Source organism: Dromiciops gliroides, chromosome 4 (genome assembly GCF_019393635.1).
Source record: "Dromiciops gliroides isolate mDroGli1 chromosome 4, mDroGli1.pri, whole genome shotgun sequence".
NCBI classification, from domain to species: Eukaryota; Metazoa; Chordata; class Mammalia; order Microbiotheria; family Microbiotheriidae; genus Dromiciops; species Dromiciops gliroides.
Window position 1 is genome coordinate 24,673,198 of NC_057864.1, and position 21,645 is coordinate 24,694,842.

The window sequence follows — 21,645 nt, forward strand, 5'->3', positions numbered from 1 at the left end:
TCACACCGGCTGTGTGACCCAGGGCAAGTCACTTAACTTCTCTCAGCCTCAGTTATCCTCTTATGTAAAGTGGGCATAATAGGCTCCACTTCAAATCTGATGTAGGCTTGTCTGTTCAAGCTGTGTGACTTCAGGCAGGCCTCTCCCCCTTCCCGTGCCTGTCTCCTACTCTGGGAAGTGTGGCCAACGTCCCCTAGAAGCGCGAATCTCCCATAGTGTTTCCAGACGTATGGCAGAGCTGACCGCCTCTTGGAGGTGAGTCTGTCCCCGCACAGCATCAGAAAGTAGAGACCGTCGAAGGCTGGTCAACCCACTTATTTCATAAATGAGGAAATCGAGGCTACACCAAGGGGCCGAGCAACTGTTGTCTTCTATGGGAAAGGGCACATTTGGGAGGGGGGCAGTTCACCATAGACTTGTCCTAAAGGCCATTGGCTGCCTCCAGGGAGCCTTCCCTGACCATCTTCACACAGGGTTTTGATGACCGACCCACTGGGCAGAAATTCCCACTTCACACTCAGGTTCTCTGCACACACACTCATTGTGCCACCTCGCTGTGATTCATCTGGGAGTCTGTTTGCTGAGTTCTTGTTCAACTGATCTGAGCCAACCGAGCTGAAGAACTTGGGCCTCACAAGGTTAATCCTTCTTAACCCCTTCTGGCAGGCGGGATGGGGCCCCCAGCTGAATGTTATTCCTGCTATGCCATTTACTACCCCTGGAGTACAGGCAGGGGACTCATCCCCTGACCTCTGATCTGTGAGCAAACTTAGAACAGACATTGCTAGAGCCCATTACATGCAACTGAGAGTGTTGGAATGGAGAGGGGTCTTAGAAAGTAGAACATCAGAGCTAGAGGAAGCTGAGAATGTCAGAGCTGGGAGAGCCCTTAGAACAAGAGATGTCAGAGCTGGAGGAGCCTTGAGCCCTTAGAACAGAGCATGTCAGAGCCAGGAGGGGCCTTAGAACAGGGAAGGTCAGAGCTGGGAGGGGCCTTAGAACAGGGAAGGTCAGAGCTGGGAGGGGCCTTAGAACAGGGAAGGTCAGAGCTGGGAGAGCCCTTAGAACAGGGAAGGTCAGAGCTGGGAGGGGCCTTAGAACAAGAGATGTCAGAGCTGGAGGAGCCTTGAGCCCTTAGAACAGAGCATGTCAGAGCCAGGAGGGGCCTTAGAACAAGAGATGTCAGAGCTGGAGGAGCCTTGAGCCCTTAGAACAGGGAAGGTCAGAGCCGGGAGGGGCCTTAGAACAGGGAAGGTCAGAGCCGGGAGGGGCCTTAGAACACTGTTAGGGTACAACTCACACCATTAGTGGTAGAGTTGAGTAAATTGAGCTCCAAGAAGGGCCTCGGTTTCCCTGCTGTTGAACCTGTTAATTCCCAGCGCACCTCAGGCTTGAATCTGGGTCTTCACGCCCCTTCCTCCCATTCTCACTACTGGTCACCAGGGTGGGCCTCCACGGTCAGTCAGGCCCCCGCCTTGTGCCAGGCTCTGCGCTGACAGCTGGGGATACAGAGCTCAGAAAGGATCAGTCCCTGTCCTGGGAGAGTTCTTTGGGCACGGGGCTAACGTCGTCCGGCTCTATCCTCGCGGCCTGCACTGCCCTGTCTCCCTCTTACCCGACTGAACCAGGGAGCAGCAGCAGCAGGAGGAGGAGGGGGGGGCAGCACATTTTTCTCCTGTTACATCAGCCAGCTTGTCCTGGGGATTCTAAGAATCCACATTCCTTCTAAGGAGGGCCTATGGTTTGGAGGGTCTCAAGGTGTGGAGGGACCCTTCCCTCCCCAAAGCCTCAGCCGGTCTGCCCTCTCGGGGGGCCGGTGCCTCTCCAGTGGCGGCTCTTCCTGAGACTCCTCTCCCCCAGGGACAGGTCCCCCCAAGGGTTTCCTGCTGGACTCTCTAAGAGGAACCTGTCCCCCTAGGACAGTGAAGGAGACATCTGCCTTCAGCATGGCAGGTGGGGCCCAGGACGCCGGCCGCCCTGGCTGGTAAACAGCTTGCTTTGTCTCTGAGATATGCAGTAGGTGGGGTTTGCCAGAGTGAGATAAATCACTACCCCGTGCTCATCCTTCCCCCCGAGAGATGATTCCATTAGCATGAGTCGAGGCGCAGCCAGCAGGAGGGAGTGGAGGGGGGTCCTGGCACCCTTCTCTGCCCTGGCCTTGCCACATCTGGCGTGTTCAGGGCTGGGCACCCACAAGCAGCGTCAGCACTGTTATTTTCTACATAGTCCTGGGTAGCAAGACCTGGCAACCTGTGGCATGAGCAGCCTCAGTTTCTCCCTGGCATCTCCTTCCAGCTTTGCCCCTGCTGCCACCCAATCTGCCTTCTTGTGCTTGTGGGCTCTCTGAAGCTTCCTCGGGGTCATCCCTCTCCCCACCATGTCCAGTCACATCCTCATTCTCTGGTAGAATATTGGGGGTGACCACGGTATTCCCATTCAAAGAAAAGATTTCTGTGGTCACAAGTGCCTGCTGTGGACAAGCATCCTTGTTGGTGTGTGTCATCCAGGCAGCAAGCATTTATTAAATACCAGTTGTATACCAGCCTGGGCACTAGGGACATTGAGCGAGTCCATCCCTACTCACACAACACATTCAAGTACACATGTTAATCTGGATGGAGGGGAGCTAGTGGTTGTGGGGGGTCAGGGATCGGGCAGGGCTTCATGCCAAGGTGGCACCAGGACCTCATCTTAAAGGAAGCAAAGGACGCTCTAGGGTGGAGTTGAGAGAGAGCATTCCTGGCATGGGGGCAGATCCAGAGGCAGGAGATGGAGTGTTGGGCATGACGACAGGATGCCGTGGCGGGGAGTCACATCCATTGAATCTGGAAATATCTAATAGTTGGGGGCCAGGTGGGGGACTTGTTGCTTGTTCCTCAGCTTCTTCCTTTGTGAAATGGGCTTGTTGGACCAGAAAGATAGAGGTGGGTCAGTCTCTCTCAAGTGTTCTTGAATCTCAGAGAGTCGTGTTTCCGCAGCGGGCCGGCAGAGCCCCGGGATAAGGACCAGGCCCTCAGAAGCCATGTACAGGGTCATCTTCCCTGTCCGTGCTCTCTGCTGGTTCTTGGAATGAGTACACACTGTGGCTCTATCTTCTTTCAAATACTGTGTGGCTTAACTCTCATCCAAGACACCAAACCTCCCGGGGTCTCATCTGGAAAATGGGTCTGATAATAGCACCGTTCCCCCTCCTCTGGGTTGGGATGGAGCTCAAACAAGCCACTGTCCTCCTTGTGAATAGTCTTGTTATTTTGGGAGGACTCTGCAGTGGTGGTCAGTGGTCAGAGCTCATTGGGCCACAGGACTCCCCAAGAGGCCTGGATGCTAGTGCGCACTACCTCCTGGTAGGGACCGGGCAGCAGAGCCCCTGAGGCTTCCCCTGGAGTTGGTCCATGGAGCCAGCCTGGGAGCAGCTCCTGGGGGCTGCTGTTCAGGCGTCCCACCCGGTGCCCCTGGCACCAGGCTCCCATTCTCCTTTGTGGGCTTCCTGGCACCTTCTTCTACCAGCCCCATCTTCCTTGTGGTGTTTGGGTATCAGGGGGCCCGGCCCATGTGAATGCCAACCAAGCGTTTCGGTATCCAGTGCCTGCCTGGGTTATTTTGTCCAATTTCTATTGCCTTCTGACCTACATCATTCTTTATTTGCAAAGCCGTCCGCGCAGGCAGCGGTAATAAATCAATTAAAGACTCTGATGAATCGTTTAATGGCTGACAAAATAACACTAACGCCAACAGCTTGGATCTCTCCAGCAGTACCAAAGGACGCTGGTTGACTCAGGGTGGAGAGACGAAACAGAGACTGTTAGCTCAATTAGGACAATTAGTGAGTGCGATTTAGGGGCTTAGCTGGCATCTGCTGCTGCACCAAGGCGCGGCTTTGGTGACTGAGCAAATGTCGGAGACGGAAGGAGCAGGCTGCGGCTGGGGATTCGGCTCCTGCTCATCCCACCTGCTGCTGCTGGGGAAGGGGTGCCCTCCCCTCCTCCCTCCCCTACCCATCCTCCCATCTCCCTCCCCTACCCATTTCCTCCTACACACACACACACACACACACACACACACCATCAATTTCTCCAGGATGAGGTGTCCAGGGCTCCTCATTTCTAAGATTATTCCCTGTAGATGCCAAAGAGGGAATTCTTGTACGGGGCAGGGGGGCGGGGGGGGGGGGGGCTGGATTCCAGGGTCTCTGGAAGGACCTTGTAACCCTGACACTTGAATCCCAGGATCGGAGCTTGAGTGGATGTTATCACTCATCTAGCCTGACTCCTTTGCTTTGCAGATAGGGAAACTGAGGCCCATCCAGATTGTCTTGGAGGACATTTGAATGTGTGGTTAAATGGATGCAGAGTGGCTGGAAGCCCATCTTAGAAAGGATCAGGCATTTCCTCTCAGCATCTTTACCTGTAAAAAGAGGGGGATGGGCAAGATGACCTCCCAGGCACCACGTCATGAGCCTGGTTCAGTTCTTCGGGGCCGAGATTTCATATTCAAGGATTCATCCCCATTGTCTGGGCCTGTCATTTTTACATTCTGTGTGGCTCGGCATCCATGCCCCTTCCAAAATAAACTAGGCAGCTTAGAGCTGGGCACTGTGGTGAGGGCAGGGAGGGCCCCAGGGTGCCCAGGTGTCCATGAGCCTTTTTTGTCAAAGCCATGGCTGCTGATGGCTTGGGTGGGCAATGGCTATTTCCACAATGGGATGTGTACAAGGTTAGTCAGTAGCTCCTTGAGACTGACTGGGTGCGACCCTCTGGTATGATCTGCTAATGGCTGTCATTACCCCATGAGAAACTCCTCTTCCCCTGTGTGTGTGTGTGTGTGTGTGTGTGTCTGTCTGTCTGTCTGTCTGTCTGTCTGTCTCCCTTCCTCTCCCTCCCTCTCCCTTTCTTCTCCCCTCCATGTCAACTGTATAAGACAACTCTTTATCAAGAAGAGGGGGTGGGCCTCAGCGGGACCTCATATCCCTTAATCTCTTTTTTGCAGGGACATGTGCAGGAGGGTTTGCCCACGCACACCCTGTGTATGGCAGGCAGGCCGCACTGAGGGTGTCTGCATGGAGGTGAGCTGATCCTGGCTGAGCTCCACCTTCCACACTGGCAGCCCCGCCCAGAACTCCCCTGAAGGGGAGCCAGTCCTCAGAGGGGGCTTAGGGGGCCCCTCAGGGTTAAGGGGTCTTCAGACGGCCCTTTGCCTCCTTCTGACAGGCCTTTTAGCTTCACATACACACACACTCACACATACACTCTCACTCACACACACACACACACACACACACACACACACACACACACACACACAATATCTGTTCAACAAATACCAGGCCCTGCCCTCTATAGAACTCTCACAGTGAGACTTGGACATTGATCCGTTTCCTTCTCTCCAGGCCTCAGTTTCTTCATTTGTAAAACACTGGGGCTTGGCTCAATGGCCCCTTCCATCACTGTGAACTCTGTCTCTGAGTCTCTCATCCAGTGGCACATGGATAGGGAGTTGTCACAGTAGACTCACTCACTCGGTGGCCACAAGGTTTCCAAAACGCTTTTCATATATTATCTTGCTTGGCTGTGACATCCCACACGTTGGTGTGATAGAGTGGAGAATGTCATTGCCTAGACAGGAGTTCAAATCCCACCTTGAACACTTGTTAACTGTGTGACCCTGGTCAAGTCACCTGACCTCTCTATGTACTGTGAGTCTCAGAGTAAGGATGGAACTTTCTGGGGCTCCCCCATCCTCCTATCCCTGGACCAGCCACACGTCTATCTCATTGCTCCCCGGCTCAGCAAGAGAAAGGATTGATCAACACACCAAACATCAGAGCTGGGAGGGAGATGGTTCCTTCCAGGTCTAGAATCATGAGATGAGCCTATGATCTCTTATCTAAGGTCCCACCTAATCATTCTGTATGCTAAGGGACTCCCTAGATCTGGCATTCTAAGGGCTTAAACTATGGCCTTAGCCCAGGCCAGCAGATCCTGGGCTTAGATGGAGTTTGGGCAGAGCATTGCATCTAGTAGAATTCCATGGGGGACAATTTTAGGTTTTCCCCATTTGTGATCTCAATTGCTCAGCGAGATGGCCCCGTGGGTAGAATCAGGAAAGAGGAGACCGACTTTGCTTTCCATCATTGGCCGCTCTGTGTGTGTGTGTGTGTGTGTGTGTGTGTGTGTGTGTGTGTGTGTGTGTGTGTGTGTGTGTGTGAGTGTGAGTGTGAGAGAGAGAGAGAGAGAGAGAGAGGGAGAGAGAGGGAGAGATTGCCATCCTTCCTGATTGTATCCGTGTTGTCAGTTGTTTCCTGTTCTGCATAGAAGTCTTCCCACGCTTTTCCGAACTTTTTGGTGGAGTGATGCTGTTCTGTTCACCTGCCACAGTTTGTTGAGCAGCACTCATTTGAAGCATGTCCTATGAATGTTTGGTGGCCATGGGATATGCCTAGTATCCAATGAGATAATGTTTGTGAAAGCATTTAGCATAGTGCCTGTCATACTGTAGGTGCCAGATAAATGCCCATTCTCTTCCCCTCCCCTCGTTATAGGACCTCTGGTTCCAATGGTAGGGCCATGTCAGTCCCTTCGTAGCCCAGTGCCACGATGGATAGATGGATGCATTAACTCAGAACCCTCCAACGCTGCCATCCCTCTGGTATTGGTGGTTCTCATCTTTTCCCCTCAACCTGTGGCATTTTGCTGATAAAGGCTCACAGTTGTTCTGATCTGTTTTTCTTCTTCTTAGTCATTTGGTGCAGTCTTCCCTATGGTTGGGTAATAGCCATATTTTCATTTAAAAACCTTTTGTTCCCACCTTTTGGTGGCTTATCACCCATATTTGTGTCCATTTCCTGTTCATCTTTAATGGGGGCTCTCCTCATAGATGTTTGGTACAAAGACTTTGTCCTGATAGATCACGGGGCTGCAGGGGCTAGGCACACACACCCCCCCCCCCGCTCCCCAAGTCCTCCCCTTTGGCTTTGGGGTGGTTCTTAATGATTAAGTCTCCAGCCAAGCTGTCCTTATAAGGGCCAAGCTGGGGTCCAGCAGAACAGGCTTAGACAGGGTATCCTCTTTTCATGGGGGGAGGTTTGGGTTGTAAGCTCTCAAAGCGAATCTTGCTCCTCCCACTGTTTTCCCCAGGATCATAGATTTAGAACTTGGTTGAGCGAGTGATCACCCCATCCAGCCCCCTTGTTTTGTCAGAGAGAAAACCGGGCCAGAGAAGTTTCCAACAATTATTTATTGAGTAGAAATGTTAATATTTGAATTCATGTCCTCCCACTGCAAATCCAGCTGCCTTCCGTACCACCAAACCAGCTCTATCGGGTTTTTGTCGAATTCCTCCGCTCCGCTGAGATTTGATAGGATGCAAGGAAGCCCCCTCCCTCATTGTAAAGAGGGGAGAACTGAGGCCCAAACAGGAGAAAGTGAATTGCCTTAGATTACAAAGAGAGTAATGGCAAAGTTGGAATCCCAACCCTCTGGTTACAGAAAGAAGTCTAGGGGTCTTAGAAGTTTTCTGACGTAAATTCTCAGAGGTGGAATTCCTTGGCCCAAGATGTGTACTTCTCCCTAAAGTGTTCCCTCTCTCTCTCTTTGCGATCTCTGTGATCTCTTTATTCTCATTCTCTCTGTCTCTGTCTCTCTGTCCTCTCCCCCCCCTCCCCCCACACACCTCCTGGGCCTCAGCTCACATAGCCTGTGCCAGCCTCAAAGCTGAATTCTGGGCTGTTGGTGGTTTCTCATGTGGGACCAGGGTGTTACAAGCCAAAACCTGCGTGTTTGGGGTGGGGCAGAGGGAGGAGGTGGTAGGAGAGGGCAGTGACACTTTTCAGCCTCCTAAGTCATGCCAGAGGGGTTGGCTGGGCCAGCTTCCTCTTCTCTGCTCAGTCTTCCCAGGGGCTTATGAGGGAAGAGAGAGCGTTGGGGCGGGGTATGCAGTGGTTTGCTGGGAGTGGTCCCTTGGGAGCCTCCCAAAACTAGACCTCCTGTTGCAGTCAGTACTGAATGAGTGGGTGGGTGGGTTGGGCTGAATAACTTTGAACTTGAAGGAGCCCACTCCCTGTCCCTCCCTGTCCCTCTCCCCTCTTATAAAAGGAGACTTTTTTTTTTTTTTGGTGAGGCAGTTGGGGTTAAGTGACTTGCCCAGTGTTACACAGCTAGTAAGCATTAAGTGTCTGAGGCCAGATTTGAACTCAGGTCCTCCTGACTCCAGGGTGCTCTATCCACTACGCCACCTAGCTGCCCCAAGGAGGAGACTTTTTTTTTTTTTTTTTTAGTGAGACAATTGGGGTTAAGTGACTTGCCCAGGGTCACACAGCTAGTAAGTGTTAAGTGTCTGAGGCCGGATTTGAACTCAGGTCCTCCTGACTCCAGGGTGCTCTATCCACTGTGCCACCTAGCTGCCCCAAGGAGGAGACTTTTTTTTTTTTTGTTTTGTTTTTTAGTGAGGCAATTGGGGTTAAGTGACTTGCCCAGGGTCACACAGCTAGTAAGTGTTAAGTGTCTGAGGCCGGATTTGAACTCAGGTACTCCTGACTCCAGGGCTGGTGCTCTATCCACTGCACCATCTAGCTGCCCCGAGGAGACTTTTTAAAAAGCTCATCAAGGCTGGTCCTTGGCAACAGAGCTTGTGGGGGACAAAGTTAGGGGCTAGACTGGAGACAATTCAACAATCAGTGATAACTACAGCAACAATAATAAGCAGTCACTGGAGGCAGCCCAGTTTAGTGCCTGGAGAACCAGCCTCAGAGTCAGGGAGGCCTGGATCTGACCGTATTGGCTGCATGACCATAACAAGTTCTTTCCATCTCCTCAGACATCCCTCTAAGACTACAAAATACAAAGAGGTGACTTGCTTTGGCAAAAGGAATTTTTTTGGTCCATGAGTTCATTGGTCAAATGAAATGATGTTCCAGTTTATTTATTTGGTGCTTCAGTGACCATAATCTGCTTTACAGGTTTTGTATCCTCACTACCAGAATCTTCACCCCCATTTTACAGATAAGGAAATGAGGCTGAGGTCACGGGACTTGCCCACAGCCCCTCAGCTAGCGATGAAGCACCTGCTCTGTGTTTTTTACTTTGCTTTCCACTGAGGGGAATGAATCCTACACTAAAAGGCCTCGATGTTGATCAGATAAAGTGCCTACTATGTGCTGGTCACTGCAGTACAAAACCAAAGAAGGAGGCCATCCTTCCTCTCCAGGAATTCACACTGTAAATAAACGACCAGTACATAGATGAGTCTCACAAGGTAAATGCCAGGTTACTTGGAGGACAGGGAAGGAGGTAAGGAAGAGGGCATTGGGCATCAGGGAAGGCTCCCGGGGGCTTCAGCTGCTTCTTGGGGAAGGAGAGGGCTGCTGTTAGGTGGACGTGAGCCAGGGTTTGGAGGGTTGCCTGGGCAAAGGTGCCGGGCACGGGGGAGCACCCCAAATGAATATTGGATGGTCTTATGGGAAGTACCCCAAAAGTAGGATTGGAGGGGCAGTGTTCTTCTTGCTTCCATGATCAGGGATGCTTCTTTGGGGTGCATTTTGATCTGTCTTCAAAAAATGGGCTGGGACCCAGGCAGAAGAAGCTGAGAGGGCATGGAGAGGGAGGAGAGACCAGCGTGTGTAGACGGGAGCTTGTTCAAAGGAGGCTGAATGAACCAGACCACTGCTGACCTGAAGCACAGCACCAGGTTTGAAAGTCCTCCAATGCAGGGGCAGCGAGGTGGTGCAGTAGATAGAGCACCGGCCCTGGATTCAGGAGGACCTGAGTTCAAATCCAGCCTCAGACACTTGACACTTACTAGCTGTGTGACCCTGGGCAAGTCACTTAACCCTCATTGCCCCACCCCCAAAAAAGAAAAAGTCCTCCGATGCAGTCTGGTCTATTGGTTCCTGATGCAGGGACCTGTCTTGGCTCCCTACAGTTTTGTGATGTGTGATAACAGGGTATTAGAGCCGGGATGCTGAAAGTCCCTCCAGATCTGTGATAGGGGCCTGTGTGCTTTTGCTCCAGGGAATCTGGGTCTGGCCTGCCAAGTGAGCCACCTACGGGGTTGGAAAGGAGCAGTATAGACACTGCGTGTGTGCATGCGTGCGCGCGCGTGCGTGTGTGTGTGTGTGTGTGTGTGTGTGTGTGTGTGTGTGTGTGTGTGTGTGTGGACGGCCCACATTTTCCTAGTGCCCTAAGGTTTAAACTCTGCTTTTCTCTTCAGTAATGCTCTTGGGCTGGGCTGGGAATATCCCCATTTCAGAGATGAGGGAACTGAAGCCAAGAGCTTATCAATGAAGGGAGGCTCTAACACTGTCAGCCAGCCGGCATTCATTTTAAATATCCCGTCTAGGGGTCAGGGTCCTGTGAAGGTGTCCACAGTACTTAGTGTGCACAGATATTTAGATTAGTGGCAGAAATCACTAGTTGCTCATGATCAGAAGCAGCTGTGGGGTCTCACCATACCCCATTCCCAGGTACCACTTGCACAGAACAGCTTAGGGAGCTGCTACTACTGGGGTTTTCTTGGGGTACAGAGCCCCGTGGGTACAGACCCTGCCTGGGTGCGGATCACCTAGCCCACTAATTCAGCCGGGTTAGGCTGTCCTCATCTACTCATTTGTTTGGCATGAATTGGTATCCTGGGAACTGGAGTATTTGCTCAGTAATTTAAGGTGTGTGTGGGGGGGTCTTTTTGGCTAAAAATCTCCGACTTGCCACCGTTCTGGCCGACCCCACATATCAGCCTGGGCAGCAGGAAGGGAGAGCCTTTGGCCAGAGGGGGGGCATTCCATGGCGTGGAGGCAGCCCTGACCAGAAGCCGCCGGACACCAGCATGTTTGTGCAACACTGACCTCCCCTGGTAGAGGCTAGCCCCTGTAAAGACACTCCTCTCCTCAGAGGCCGGACTCTGGACCTGACCCTGAATGGGAGGCCTCTTTATTTAGGAGGAAGAGAAGAAAATAAACACAGTCTGTAGGCGGGAAGCCAGCCGCTCAGGGGAGACGTGTCTTCTCCAAATACCAGCTGGGGTTGTAGGGCAGACCATTCCAGGGTCCTTTGGTGTCCACTTCATCCAGAGAGGGGCAGGAGAGTCCACCCGGGACCGCATTGGAAAGTCTTGTCCCTATGGGGGAAAGCAAGTCCCCAGCCTGGCCCTGGGGAAAGAGGCCTCTGCGGCCAGACGGGGCTGTGTTTGTCATTGTGCGTGGCGAGGACAGTGAGCTTATGTTGCTTCACCGTGTGTTATCTCCGGCGGGAGAAGGGGCCCTCTGGCCTCGTGGCCCTTTCTAGGTCCTGGGCCCGAGTCCCAGGTCCCAGAGTCCTCAAGCCCCATCATCTCCATCCCCTTTGTGACCTGAAGGGTGAATGTCACCGCTGCCTGCCTCAGTGTCCTCGTCTGTACACTTTCCTCCCAGGTTTGCGTGAAGGAAAAATGAGATAACTTAGGGAAAGCACTTTGCAAACCTTGAGACGCTGTGTCATACAATGTATTTCAGCGGGCTGGGCTTGGTTTAGGGTCAGACAGATATGGGTTCAGATCCTGGCTGAGCTACTCTGCTTGAGTGATGTGGGTCAGGTCAAGCCCTCTCTCCTGACCAGATGATCTCAAGGGTGCTTCTGCCCCGGTGTCTTGTCAGATCTCAGAGCTAGAAGGAAGGTGGCTCAGGAGTCGTCTGGCCAACATCCCGACTCTTTTTTCCAGGTTCTCTCAGGGAAGCAGTGATCAGATGGCCTTGGGTTTGAGTCTCATTTCTGTGACCTTGGGAAAGTCATCTAAACCCCTTAGGTATCTGGTTCCCTGTCTTAGCGAGTGGAGAGGTTTGGGCTCGGTGGCCCCCAACTATTCCCATCTTTTTTTTTTTTTAATTCCCATCTTTGACATTTGAGGGACCCCTCCGTCTCAGAGTCACCCAGGCGATGCTGGCCCTCCTGGGTCCAGAAGCCCAGGCAGACTTGGGTCTTCCTCCACGTCTCCCCTTTCCTGCTCCATCCCAAGCCTGGGGCGCAGAAATGACCGAGGTGCCCTAATTTCTGCCTCTTCTAAGCCAATTCTTTGGGACAGTTTGGCTATTTCATCTCTTTTATTCATTCAACAAACATTATTGAATGCCAGGGCAAGGACCAGGCATAGTAGGGAATGCAAGAACAAAGAGGTCTCTGTGGCCGACCTCCAGCAGTGGCTCCCAGCTAGTCTAAATGTGTGGGGTCTGTCATTGATTCCATAGATGCATCCTAAATGCCTACCCTGGGTATGTTGAGCCCAGTTGCTTGGCATTTGGGGCTCATCAAGCCCTTCACATCAGGACTTACAGACCCTGCAAAACCTTTGGCCCGTGCTACTTAATTTGATCCGTCCAGTAACCCTAGGAGAGATAGATGGGTGTTTTTCTTATCCCATTTTAAAGATGAGTCAAATGGGGCCGCTTGCCCAGAGTCAGAGCTGGTAAGTGAGGCATATTTGAACCCCTGACTCCAAGCCCAGGGATTTTTTCTAGCTGCCTAGTTGCCTCCTGGTTTCAGGGCGTAGAACTGAGTCCTTGGGTTGGAAGAGATAAAGAGTTCCTAGCACTGTCATTTGCCTGGGTGAACTCAGGCAAGTCACTTCATGACTGTGGGCCCTACCGATCCAGCACAGGAGTAAGTGGCAGACCCAAGATTTGAACCCAGGATCTCTGACTCTAATCCAGCCATCTTTGTACTGTCCCATGTCTTCTTCATCCTTTAAATGAGAGAGTTAGACTCAGTGGACTCCAAGATCTCTTGCCCCTTCTCTTTGGGCCTCAGTTTTAAGTGAAGCAATTGGGCTGAGGTCCCTCCCAGTGCTAAAGATGAACCTGTGGCCTAGCACAAATAAAGCATGTGTCCAGTTCCAGGGCCCCTGGATTCTGGATGGCACCAGCTTCTCTTACCTCTACGGCGGCTGCCCACGGTTGCAAGAAGCCCATGTCCCTCTGGCAGCAGAGTGTGGGAGCTTGGGAATTTGGGAACAAGGCAGGCTTCCTCACCTCATGCCAAGGCTCAGGGAAGCTGCTGGACTGAGGGATGGCTGCCAGGGCGTGTCCCCACCCCATTTTGGGCCTATGGAAGGAGGAGAAGGCCTCGGGAAATGGGAGAATTCAGGCTCTCAGCCGCTGAATCTCACATCCCTGCTGATCCCGGAGTCTGTGTCAGAACTGGGATTTGAACCCCAGGCTGCTCACTCCACCCCCTTGAACCCACCTCCTCAGAGTACCTGGGGCTTGCATGGAATTCTGGGAGTTCTAGGGAAGAGATGGAGCAAGCCAGCCTCCCAGGAGGTCCACCATGGAGTGTTCTGTCCCCGAAAAGGGGCCGTCTCTTCTCCCCATCATGCCCCCTCTCTGTAAACTGCACCACTTCTCTGCCCTCCCCCATGTGCACACACACAGACACACATTTTAAAATCCTCTGCTCCCTGCCAAGACATAATTATTAGTAATAAATTACATGAAGGAGCATTTTCACAGAAGCCGCGACCGCAAACAAACAAAGCAAACAAGCCTGGCTCCTCTGGATGCCTGCTAATGGGCACCATTGGCGCTACCCCCAGCGGCACCCCAGCGGCACACCCCCCCCCCCCCCCCCCCCCCCGCCTCCTGTCAGCAGAGCTCCAGCCCAGGCAGGGGCTCGAGGCCTTGGTGCCAACCTCTGTGGCCTGTTCTAGGTGGGATAAGAAGGGAAGAGCGATTCAGCGTCATTATTGTGTTAGGGAGCCATTGTAGGGGTACTCTGGAAAGAGCCTGGGGGCTGCTGATCAGAGGACCTGGATTTAAGGAGGGCTTTACTCAGCCTGGGTCAAGGGACTTTGGGCCAGGCCCTTCCCCCTTTCTGTGTCCATGTTTGGGCTGGTGCAGAACTCGAGTGGTGGCCTAAGTGATACCACACTCCCTCCCTGCTCTGACCTTCCGTGTTCTAAGCTCACTCCCAACTCGGCCACCCTCTTCTCCAGTTTCCAACATTACACATCCTAAAGTCTCATCCGATTCTTCCCAAATGCTGTATAACCCCCGTGCGTCAGGACAGGGATATCTATGGATCGGCAGCATTTGAGCTTTTTGTAAGAGTTTCCTTTTGGGAAATGGAGCCTTGCCCTATGACCTGTATGGTGGGTGCTTTGTGCGTGTGAGAGGACATGTTCTCTCGCTCTCTCTCTCTCAACTTAAGTCTAGAAGGAGAAGACTTAAAACCTTGGAGTGAGGGAACTGTTCAAATTCTCAAATACCAATGACAGCTTTCCTGTGTGTGACCCCCTACCCTGGGTTCAGGGTGTTCCAAAAGTCTTTGTGCAGCTTTAGGCTTAAAGTGATTCTAAGACTTCAGTAGATACATGGGTAGGAAAATAGTCGGTGTAGTCCCTGCCCTCAGAGTGCTTACCATATCGTGTCCACATACAGTGAGGAGAGCACCCCTCTGAGAAACCTGGGTTCCAACTCTTGCTCTGACATGTAGGATTCTGCAGGGCTCTTCTTACCTCTAAAATCCAGTTTTCTCACACATGAAATGGGGGTAGCCACCTTTGGACTCTCTTTCTTAAAAAGAGCACCCAGCCGAGTCACAGGGTAGAGTGTCAAATTGAACTGAATCACGCTGCGGTCTGGGGGGTCGGGCATGGCATTCCCCCCCCACCCCCACTATGATTCCCCCTCCCCTGGTGTTCCTAGGGTCTGGTTTCTAACCTTTCCCTATCTCTTTTTGTCTTCACAGAGTGCAGCTGCGGCCCCAAGCCCTGTGCTGGGCAATATCCCGCCCAACGATGGCATGCCCGGGGGCCCCATCCCTCCCGGCTTCTTTCAGGTAGGCCTGAGCCTTTGGGCATCTCCTTTACTTCCCTGGACCAAGCGGCCGAGTGGAGTGTGGAAGGCAGGCCGGGAGGGGTTTTGTGGCTAGCTCAGTTTGCCATGGTCTAAATACTGTTGATAGGACACTTGGTTCAAACTCTTTTACCCTCCTGTTGCTTCCTCCCTCCCCCACAAATTTTTTTTTTTAATTAAATTCCCTAGATTTCAGTGTGTCCTCACTGCTGAGTTGTCTTTTGCCTCGTAAGTCAGTTTAGAATTTTGATTAACTTAGCTCCCTTTGTGTGCTGGGTATCATTTTCCTCTGAGTTACCATGAACCGTTTTCACTAAGGTGGGCGTTGTGCATCTTTTGGCATTTTCTTTTTCGTTGTCGTCACCTTCTGGTTTTCCTGGCCCGAGCAAACAGCCAGATACAAACAGCTGGGTGCTGGCAGGGTTGGGGCCTGAAATCTTTTCCCTCTGGTTAACCACTCAATGTTTTCCAACTGTAATCACAGAAAGCGTTTGACAAACAGTGGCTGAGGCTCTCAGCCACAGGCAAAAGCAGTCTTCTCTTGGGTGGGGGGCCCTGGGTCTTGTTGACTATGCTTTACTGGGATTTCTTAGGGGAGTTTCTCTCATCACGCTGGAGGACTCTCTCCCCTCCCCATCCTCTTTCTTCTTTTTTCCTTTGCCTCCACCCAGAGTAATCAGTCCATTTGCAGGCACAGCAACACAAGCCCTAAGAGCTCCTAATGGGCAGTGCCGTAAGGAGCCATCCTTGGATGGACATTTCAAAGATTCATGAAATGTAGCGTGTCTTTAATTTCTCTGGGAGAGCTTGGGGCTCTGGGTCTGGGAAGGTGAGCCGTGAACCACAGAGAGTCTCCGGACACTTAAGCCGTGTCCCCGAATGCTTCCCGTGGCACTCACTGGTCAAAAGAGATGGGTTTGTTGCTTGCCTGCCAAGTTTCAGCTCTAGCAGGTGGTCTTCAGCTATGCTGGCCTAAGATTCTTTCTGCCTAAGTTAGCCTATTGTTAGGCTGTTGGAGCCGTTCCCAATCCTCACCTGCTTTTGAAGTACCAGAGCTCATCTCTCCTCTTGGCTGCCTTCAGCCCAGGTCATTTGATGGTTGGCCAGGGACCCCATTTCCATGCCTGGCCCCGCTTACCTGTCCCTCCCCGCCCATTTTCTACCTGTTGAAATCCCAGTGATCTTTAAGCTCCAGGGCTGCCCCCTCCTTCCCAGTGCTGTGCCTGGTCCCCACTCTTCCCCCATCCCTGAAATCCTTACCTGTAGCACTTTTCATTTCCTGAGAATTCATGCTGCCCTTTCTACACCTCTGATCTGCCCCGGTGGATTATCAGCTGTTTGAAGGCAGAGACAGTGTCTTGTTCAGGTCTGACATCTTTTCTTGAGCCCAGGTCATAGCAGATGCTGGATCGATGTTTCTTTCATGGGACCTAATGCTGTTTACAAAAGGGGAGAAAAAGCTTACACTAGGATTTCTTCACTCTTTGTCTTGGACGCTGCTACCTATCTGGTGGAACCTAGGGATCCCTTTTCAGAACCGTGCATTAGGAGTGTAAGGGAATCTAATCATATTAAAATACAATTTTGAAAAATCCCAGCAGCTTCCCAGACCCCAGATTAGGAATCCCTTCTTAAGATTGTAGACATAGTGGGGGCAGGGTACCTCAGAGGCCACTTCATCCAACCCCCTCATTTTTTTTTTTTTTTTTTAGTGAGGCAATTGGGGTTAAGTGACTTGCCCAGGGTCACACAGCTAGTAAGTGTTAAGTGTCTGAGGCCGGATTTGAACCCAGGTCCTCCTGACTCCAGGGCCGGTGCTCTATCCACTGCGCCACCTAGCTGCCCCGCAACCCCCTCATTTTTATAGAGGAGAAAACCGGTTCCCAACAAGGTGATATTTTGAACTGTGTGTCCAGTAAATGTCCAAAACTGAACTCATTATCTTTTCTCCAAACTTCCCTGTTACCGTAGAGAGCAACACCATCCCCCTGGACCCTCAGGCTCCCAACCTGGGAGTCATCCTGGACTCTTCACTGCCTCTTACTCCCCATTTCCAAACTGTTGCCAAGGCTTGTCAATTTCACCTGTACAACACCTCTCCTCACTTTCACCTCTGCAGCATCTCTTGTCACTTTCACTTCTGCAGCATCTCTTGTCTATTTCATCTCTCCTCAGTTTCATCTCTGCAATATCTCTTGTCTATTTCACCTCTACAGCATTTCCTTTCAATTTCATCTCTGCAACATTTCTCATAGATTTCACTTCTGCAGTATCTCTCACCAGTTTTACTTCTATACATCCCTCCTCAATTTCACCTCTGTAACATCTCTCCAATTTGCCCCCTTCTCTCCTCTGACTCTGCCCCTGGTACAAGTCCTCATGCCTCAATTACTGCAAAAGCCACTGGTGGGTATCCAATTATCTCCCCACTCCAATCCATCTTCCACTCAGCTGTTCAAGTGTCCTCCCTAAAGCCCAGAGCTGAGCATGTCACCCTCCCACTCAATAAACTCCAGTGGCTCCCTCTTGCCCACCAAGTACAAAGATAACATCCTCTGGTACTCAAAGCTTTTCATAACGCAGCCCTCCCCACCTCTTTCCATTCCTCTTAGATACATAAACACATGTGAACTGTGTTCCATTGACACTAAAAGTGACATTCCATCTCTCGACTCTGGGTGTTTTGTTTTCTGTCTCTTCCCCATGCTTTTACAGGAAGCCTTTCCCAACCCCTCTTAATTCTAGTTCTCTATTGAATATTTCCTGTTTGCCCTGAATATGGCTCATTTGTACATACTTATTTGCTGGTTGACTCCCCCATTTGATTGTAAGCTCTTGGAGGGTAAGAACTGTCTTTTGCCTCCTTTTGTATCCTCAGTGCTTTAGCATAGCACCTAATACAGAATGGGAACTTGATAAATGCTTATGGACTAACTGAAGTGGCTTTTCCAAGATCACACAAGCAGAAGAGCCAGGTGACATTTGAGCCCAGGTCTCCTGATTACATAGCCCAGTGCTCTTTCCAATTTGTCCATTTTTTTTCTGTTAGTCCCTGGGGATGCAAATATAAAAATGAAATAGTTCCTGCTGTCAAGGAGCTTATATTCTGAAACAAGGAAACAGAATGGTATAGTCCTGTCATGGTCTTAGCAGAGATGGGACTCATTTAACAAATGAGGAAACTGAGGCTGAGAAAGATGGAGGGACTTTGCCAGCATCACATACAGAATACTCCTGGCAGGCTCAAGTCCAGGTCTTCTGATGTCCAGTCACTCTGTCTTTTTGAGTTATTACTTGAGGCTTCTGTTCTGAGGCTGGAGTCACCTCGGGGCAGGGAAGGGAAAGGCCATTGTCTCTTGTCAAATGAGGCTGACAAGGCCGTTTCCTGAAGGTGTCCGTGTCATAATAGGCATATTAAACTTCAAGCCCATCCTTTAACAAGCCTCTGAGAGTCAAAGCGGAAGCAGAGACGCTATCTCAACTTTGATCTGCTTCTAACAATTCCCACTCTCCCCCTCCTAAGGGCTTTGGTGCAGGCTGCCCTGGGTTTGGCTAGCATCCTCATCTCAGGAGTCCAGCCTGGGATTGGGGGGAGGAGGGCAGGGGCGGGGATCAAAACTATCTCCCCATCCCCCACTGTGAGCTGTGGGTGGAGGAGGGTCCCCTCCTGCCTGTCACCAGCTGAGACTGTGGCCTCTGGGAGGTCCCTTGGGGAAGGCCAGAGCATCTGTCACCATCACCCCTTGCTGTGCTTCTCTAACACCCAACCCCAAGAGCCCTTAGGCAGTAGCACCAAGAACCTTCTTGGGCCAAGTTGGAGACTCTTCTTAGCAACTTCTTGTACTGTGTACTTGATCATCCCCCCCTCCTGGAGTGTGGCGTTTACCTATGTAATAATCACAATAATAGTTCACAAGCATGGGGCAGCTAGGTGGCACAGTGGATAGAGCACTGATCCTGGATTCAGGAGGACCTGAGTTCAAATCCAGCCTCAGACCCTTAACACTTACTAGCTGTGTGACCCTGGGCAAGTCACTTAATCCCAATTGCCTCACTAAAAAAAAAAAAAAAAATTAGTTCACAAGCTTGGAGTCCTAAAGTTTACAAAACATTCTAATAACATGAAGGATGGAAATCAGGGAGGAATCTGGACCATAGAGTTGTGAGCTGCAAAAGGCCTTAAAAGATCAACAAATGGATTTCCAATCTCATTGATCAGTCAGCAAGCATTTATTGAGCATCTGCTGTATACTGGCTACTCAGGGGCCAAAGCAATGAAACAATCCTTCCTTGCGAGCAGCTTTTCCCAGAAGGGTAGAATGCTGCCCACCCCCACCCACTCTGGTCATTTGTGTCTCCTATAATTGGCCCAGCGCTGAGCTTGTTCCAAGTCCATTCGCCAGCAGTTGTGGCTGGTCACACCAACCATGTTTCACTCTCTCACTTTGCAGAGAGAGAAATGGAGATCCTGAAGAGGAGTGTTGTTTGTTGACTGCATTTGGACAGTAAGGAGCAGAGGCAGGGGGTGCATGGCTGCTCTAGATAAGCCTGCAGGTTCCACTAATGCAGACGACTGCCAGCCCACCAGGATCCCTTACAGTTTTCATAGTCTGTGAATGTAATTCCCGGCTAAACATGGTTTCAAACATTTTGTGAAGTGTCCCATGCCTTTATTCTTCTCCCCATTTTACAGATGAGGCTAGCAATGAATCCTAAGATTCTGGACTGGAACCCGGCTCTTTTTTGAGTGAGGGCTGTTTGTACTTTCTTTGTATGTATCCATATAACCTCATACCATGTGCAGAGGCCCATAGAAGATAAGTGGAAGTTCCTCTCAGCCCTGACATTCCCTCTTCTATGATCTTAGGATCCCAAGTTTTGAGCTAGAGAGAGACCTGAGAACCCAGTCCAGTCAGGCTTCATCACTTTAGAAGGTCTCTAAGGGGCTGAAGCAGGATTAGAATCCAGGGCTTCTCTGACTTGATGTTGACTTGCTTTCTTCTCTGTGGCCCTTCTTTCCCACATTCTGATATCTCTCTTCTGATATTCTTTGATCTTCCTTTGCTTCCGGCCTTGACCTAATATCTTCATCAGCTTTGTTTTTTTTTCTTTTTTAACATATAAGGTATTTTATTTTTTCTGTTACATGTAAAGATAGTTCTCAACTTTTGTTTATACAAGCTTTACAATTTCAGATTTTTCTCCCTCCCTCCCCTAGACAGCAGGTAATCTGATATAGGTTATATCTATATAGATATCTATAGATATCTATAGATATATCTATATATCTATACACACATATATCTATACACATAATAACATTAATCCTATTTCTGCATTAGTCCTGTTATAAGAGAAAAAATCAGAGCAATGATGAAAGACCTCAAAATAGAAAAAAAAACAAGAGCACCCAAAACAAAAGAAATAGTATGGTTCATTCAGCATCTATACTCCATAGTTCTTTTTTTTTTTTAGCTTTTTTTTTTTTTAAATAAAACCTTTGCCAGTAGGGGGTAAGAGGTTGCAAGGATAGTAAAGAGGGACCTGTGGGCACCATTTCTCTTCTGGGCTAGTTCAAGGTGGTTAGATTTTGTTGGGCTTGACTGTTTGTGAACTGACCTCAGCCCAGGGTTTTAGAGAAGGTGGGAAGACAGCCCCTGAGCTATGACCTCTGCCCTCTGGCAAAGGCTGGCCTCCCTCTCCCTGTTGGTTCGAACTCAGGAGTTTAGGGCCCCCTCCCTTCATCTCAGCCCTGTCTGTGCACACCACCCTCCCCATCACCGTCTCCAGATGGTTGCCCGTCTCCCCCTCCCCTCCATGTTGTGCTTACCCTGGGTTTTCCTTTCCCTTCTCACATCAGTTTTTGAAGGAGGTAGAAACCTAACCATTGAAACCACCCCCACCCCCATCACCTGCTTGGGACCAGTGGGACAACAGCCGGGTGCTGTATGCTGCGCCCGCCCCCCCCCCCCCCAATTCCTGGCCGTTTGAAGCCAGCATTGAAAGGAAGCAGCAAGAAGAGAATGAAGGAGAATCAAGATGAAGACTGCAGAGGGATGGTTGGGAAGGGATTGGAGAGAGGAGGCTTGTGGAGAGAGGAGGAGGGAGAGAACTCAATGGGAGGTAGATTGGTCCTAGATAGAACTCACCAAGTGCTGGAAGGACAGGGGCATAACCGGGTAGGTCCTTACCCACGACGTGTTTGCATGCAAGGGCTGGGTCTTCTCGTGGTGGACGGAATCTGATCTGAGGCTGAGGAGTGGGGATGCCCGACTTCCCTGGCACGTAGCGGGTATGATGGGCAATGGTATCAGGTCCCTTTGGGAAAGGTTCCAGGTGGAGCTGGAAGTTATGAGCAAGGCATTGGTGAACGCTGGTACCATGGGCAGGCATGAGCAGGTTTTAGGCAGGTGGAGGTGGAGGTGCCAGGGGGCATCCACCTGGGGAGGGCCTGATCTACAGCAGACAGTGGTGCCTGTGGATCTAGAGCTTAAGAGAGAGGTCAGGGCTTGAGAGCCTACCCTTGGAATACCATCTATCTTGTGCTGGGGGCTGAAGCCACTGAGGGCATGGAGCTGCCTGGAGGAGACAAGTAGTCAGACAGAGAGCCTTGTTGTATCTATCCCTCACAACAAAGGTGCCCTTGGAGGGGCTGGCCACTGACTAGGCTCAGACAAGTGTGTCGGCCTGAAGGGGAGACTCCAGAAGGAAGCAGGGGAGGCGTGGGATGACAGGCAGGGCATTTGGGATGGGGAGGGAGGGTGGAAACAGGCCCCAAGAGATTTTGGGGGACTAAGAAAGTGAAAGAAGCCTAAGTTTGAGGAAACTTCTCC

At 51.1% G+C, this 21,645-nt stretch overlaps 1 protein-coding gene across 3 annotated transcripts in view; it reads left to right on the forward strand.

Moving 5' to 3' along the window:
- The window catches only part of SSBP3 (single stranded DNA binding protein 3), a 156,972-nt gene that overhangs the window by 97,975 nt on the left and 37,352 nt on the right, over positions 1–21,645 (forward strand). For all 3 annotated transcript variants that reach the window (XM_044004601.1, XM_044004603.1, XM_044004602.1), the window contains exon 5: positions 14,706–14,795. In XM_044004601.1, the coding sequence (XP_043860536.1) occupies positions 14,706–14,795 (90 nt within the window). The remainder of the gene's footprint in view (positions 1–14,705; positions 14,796–21,645) is intronic.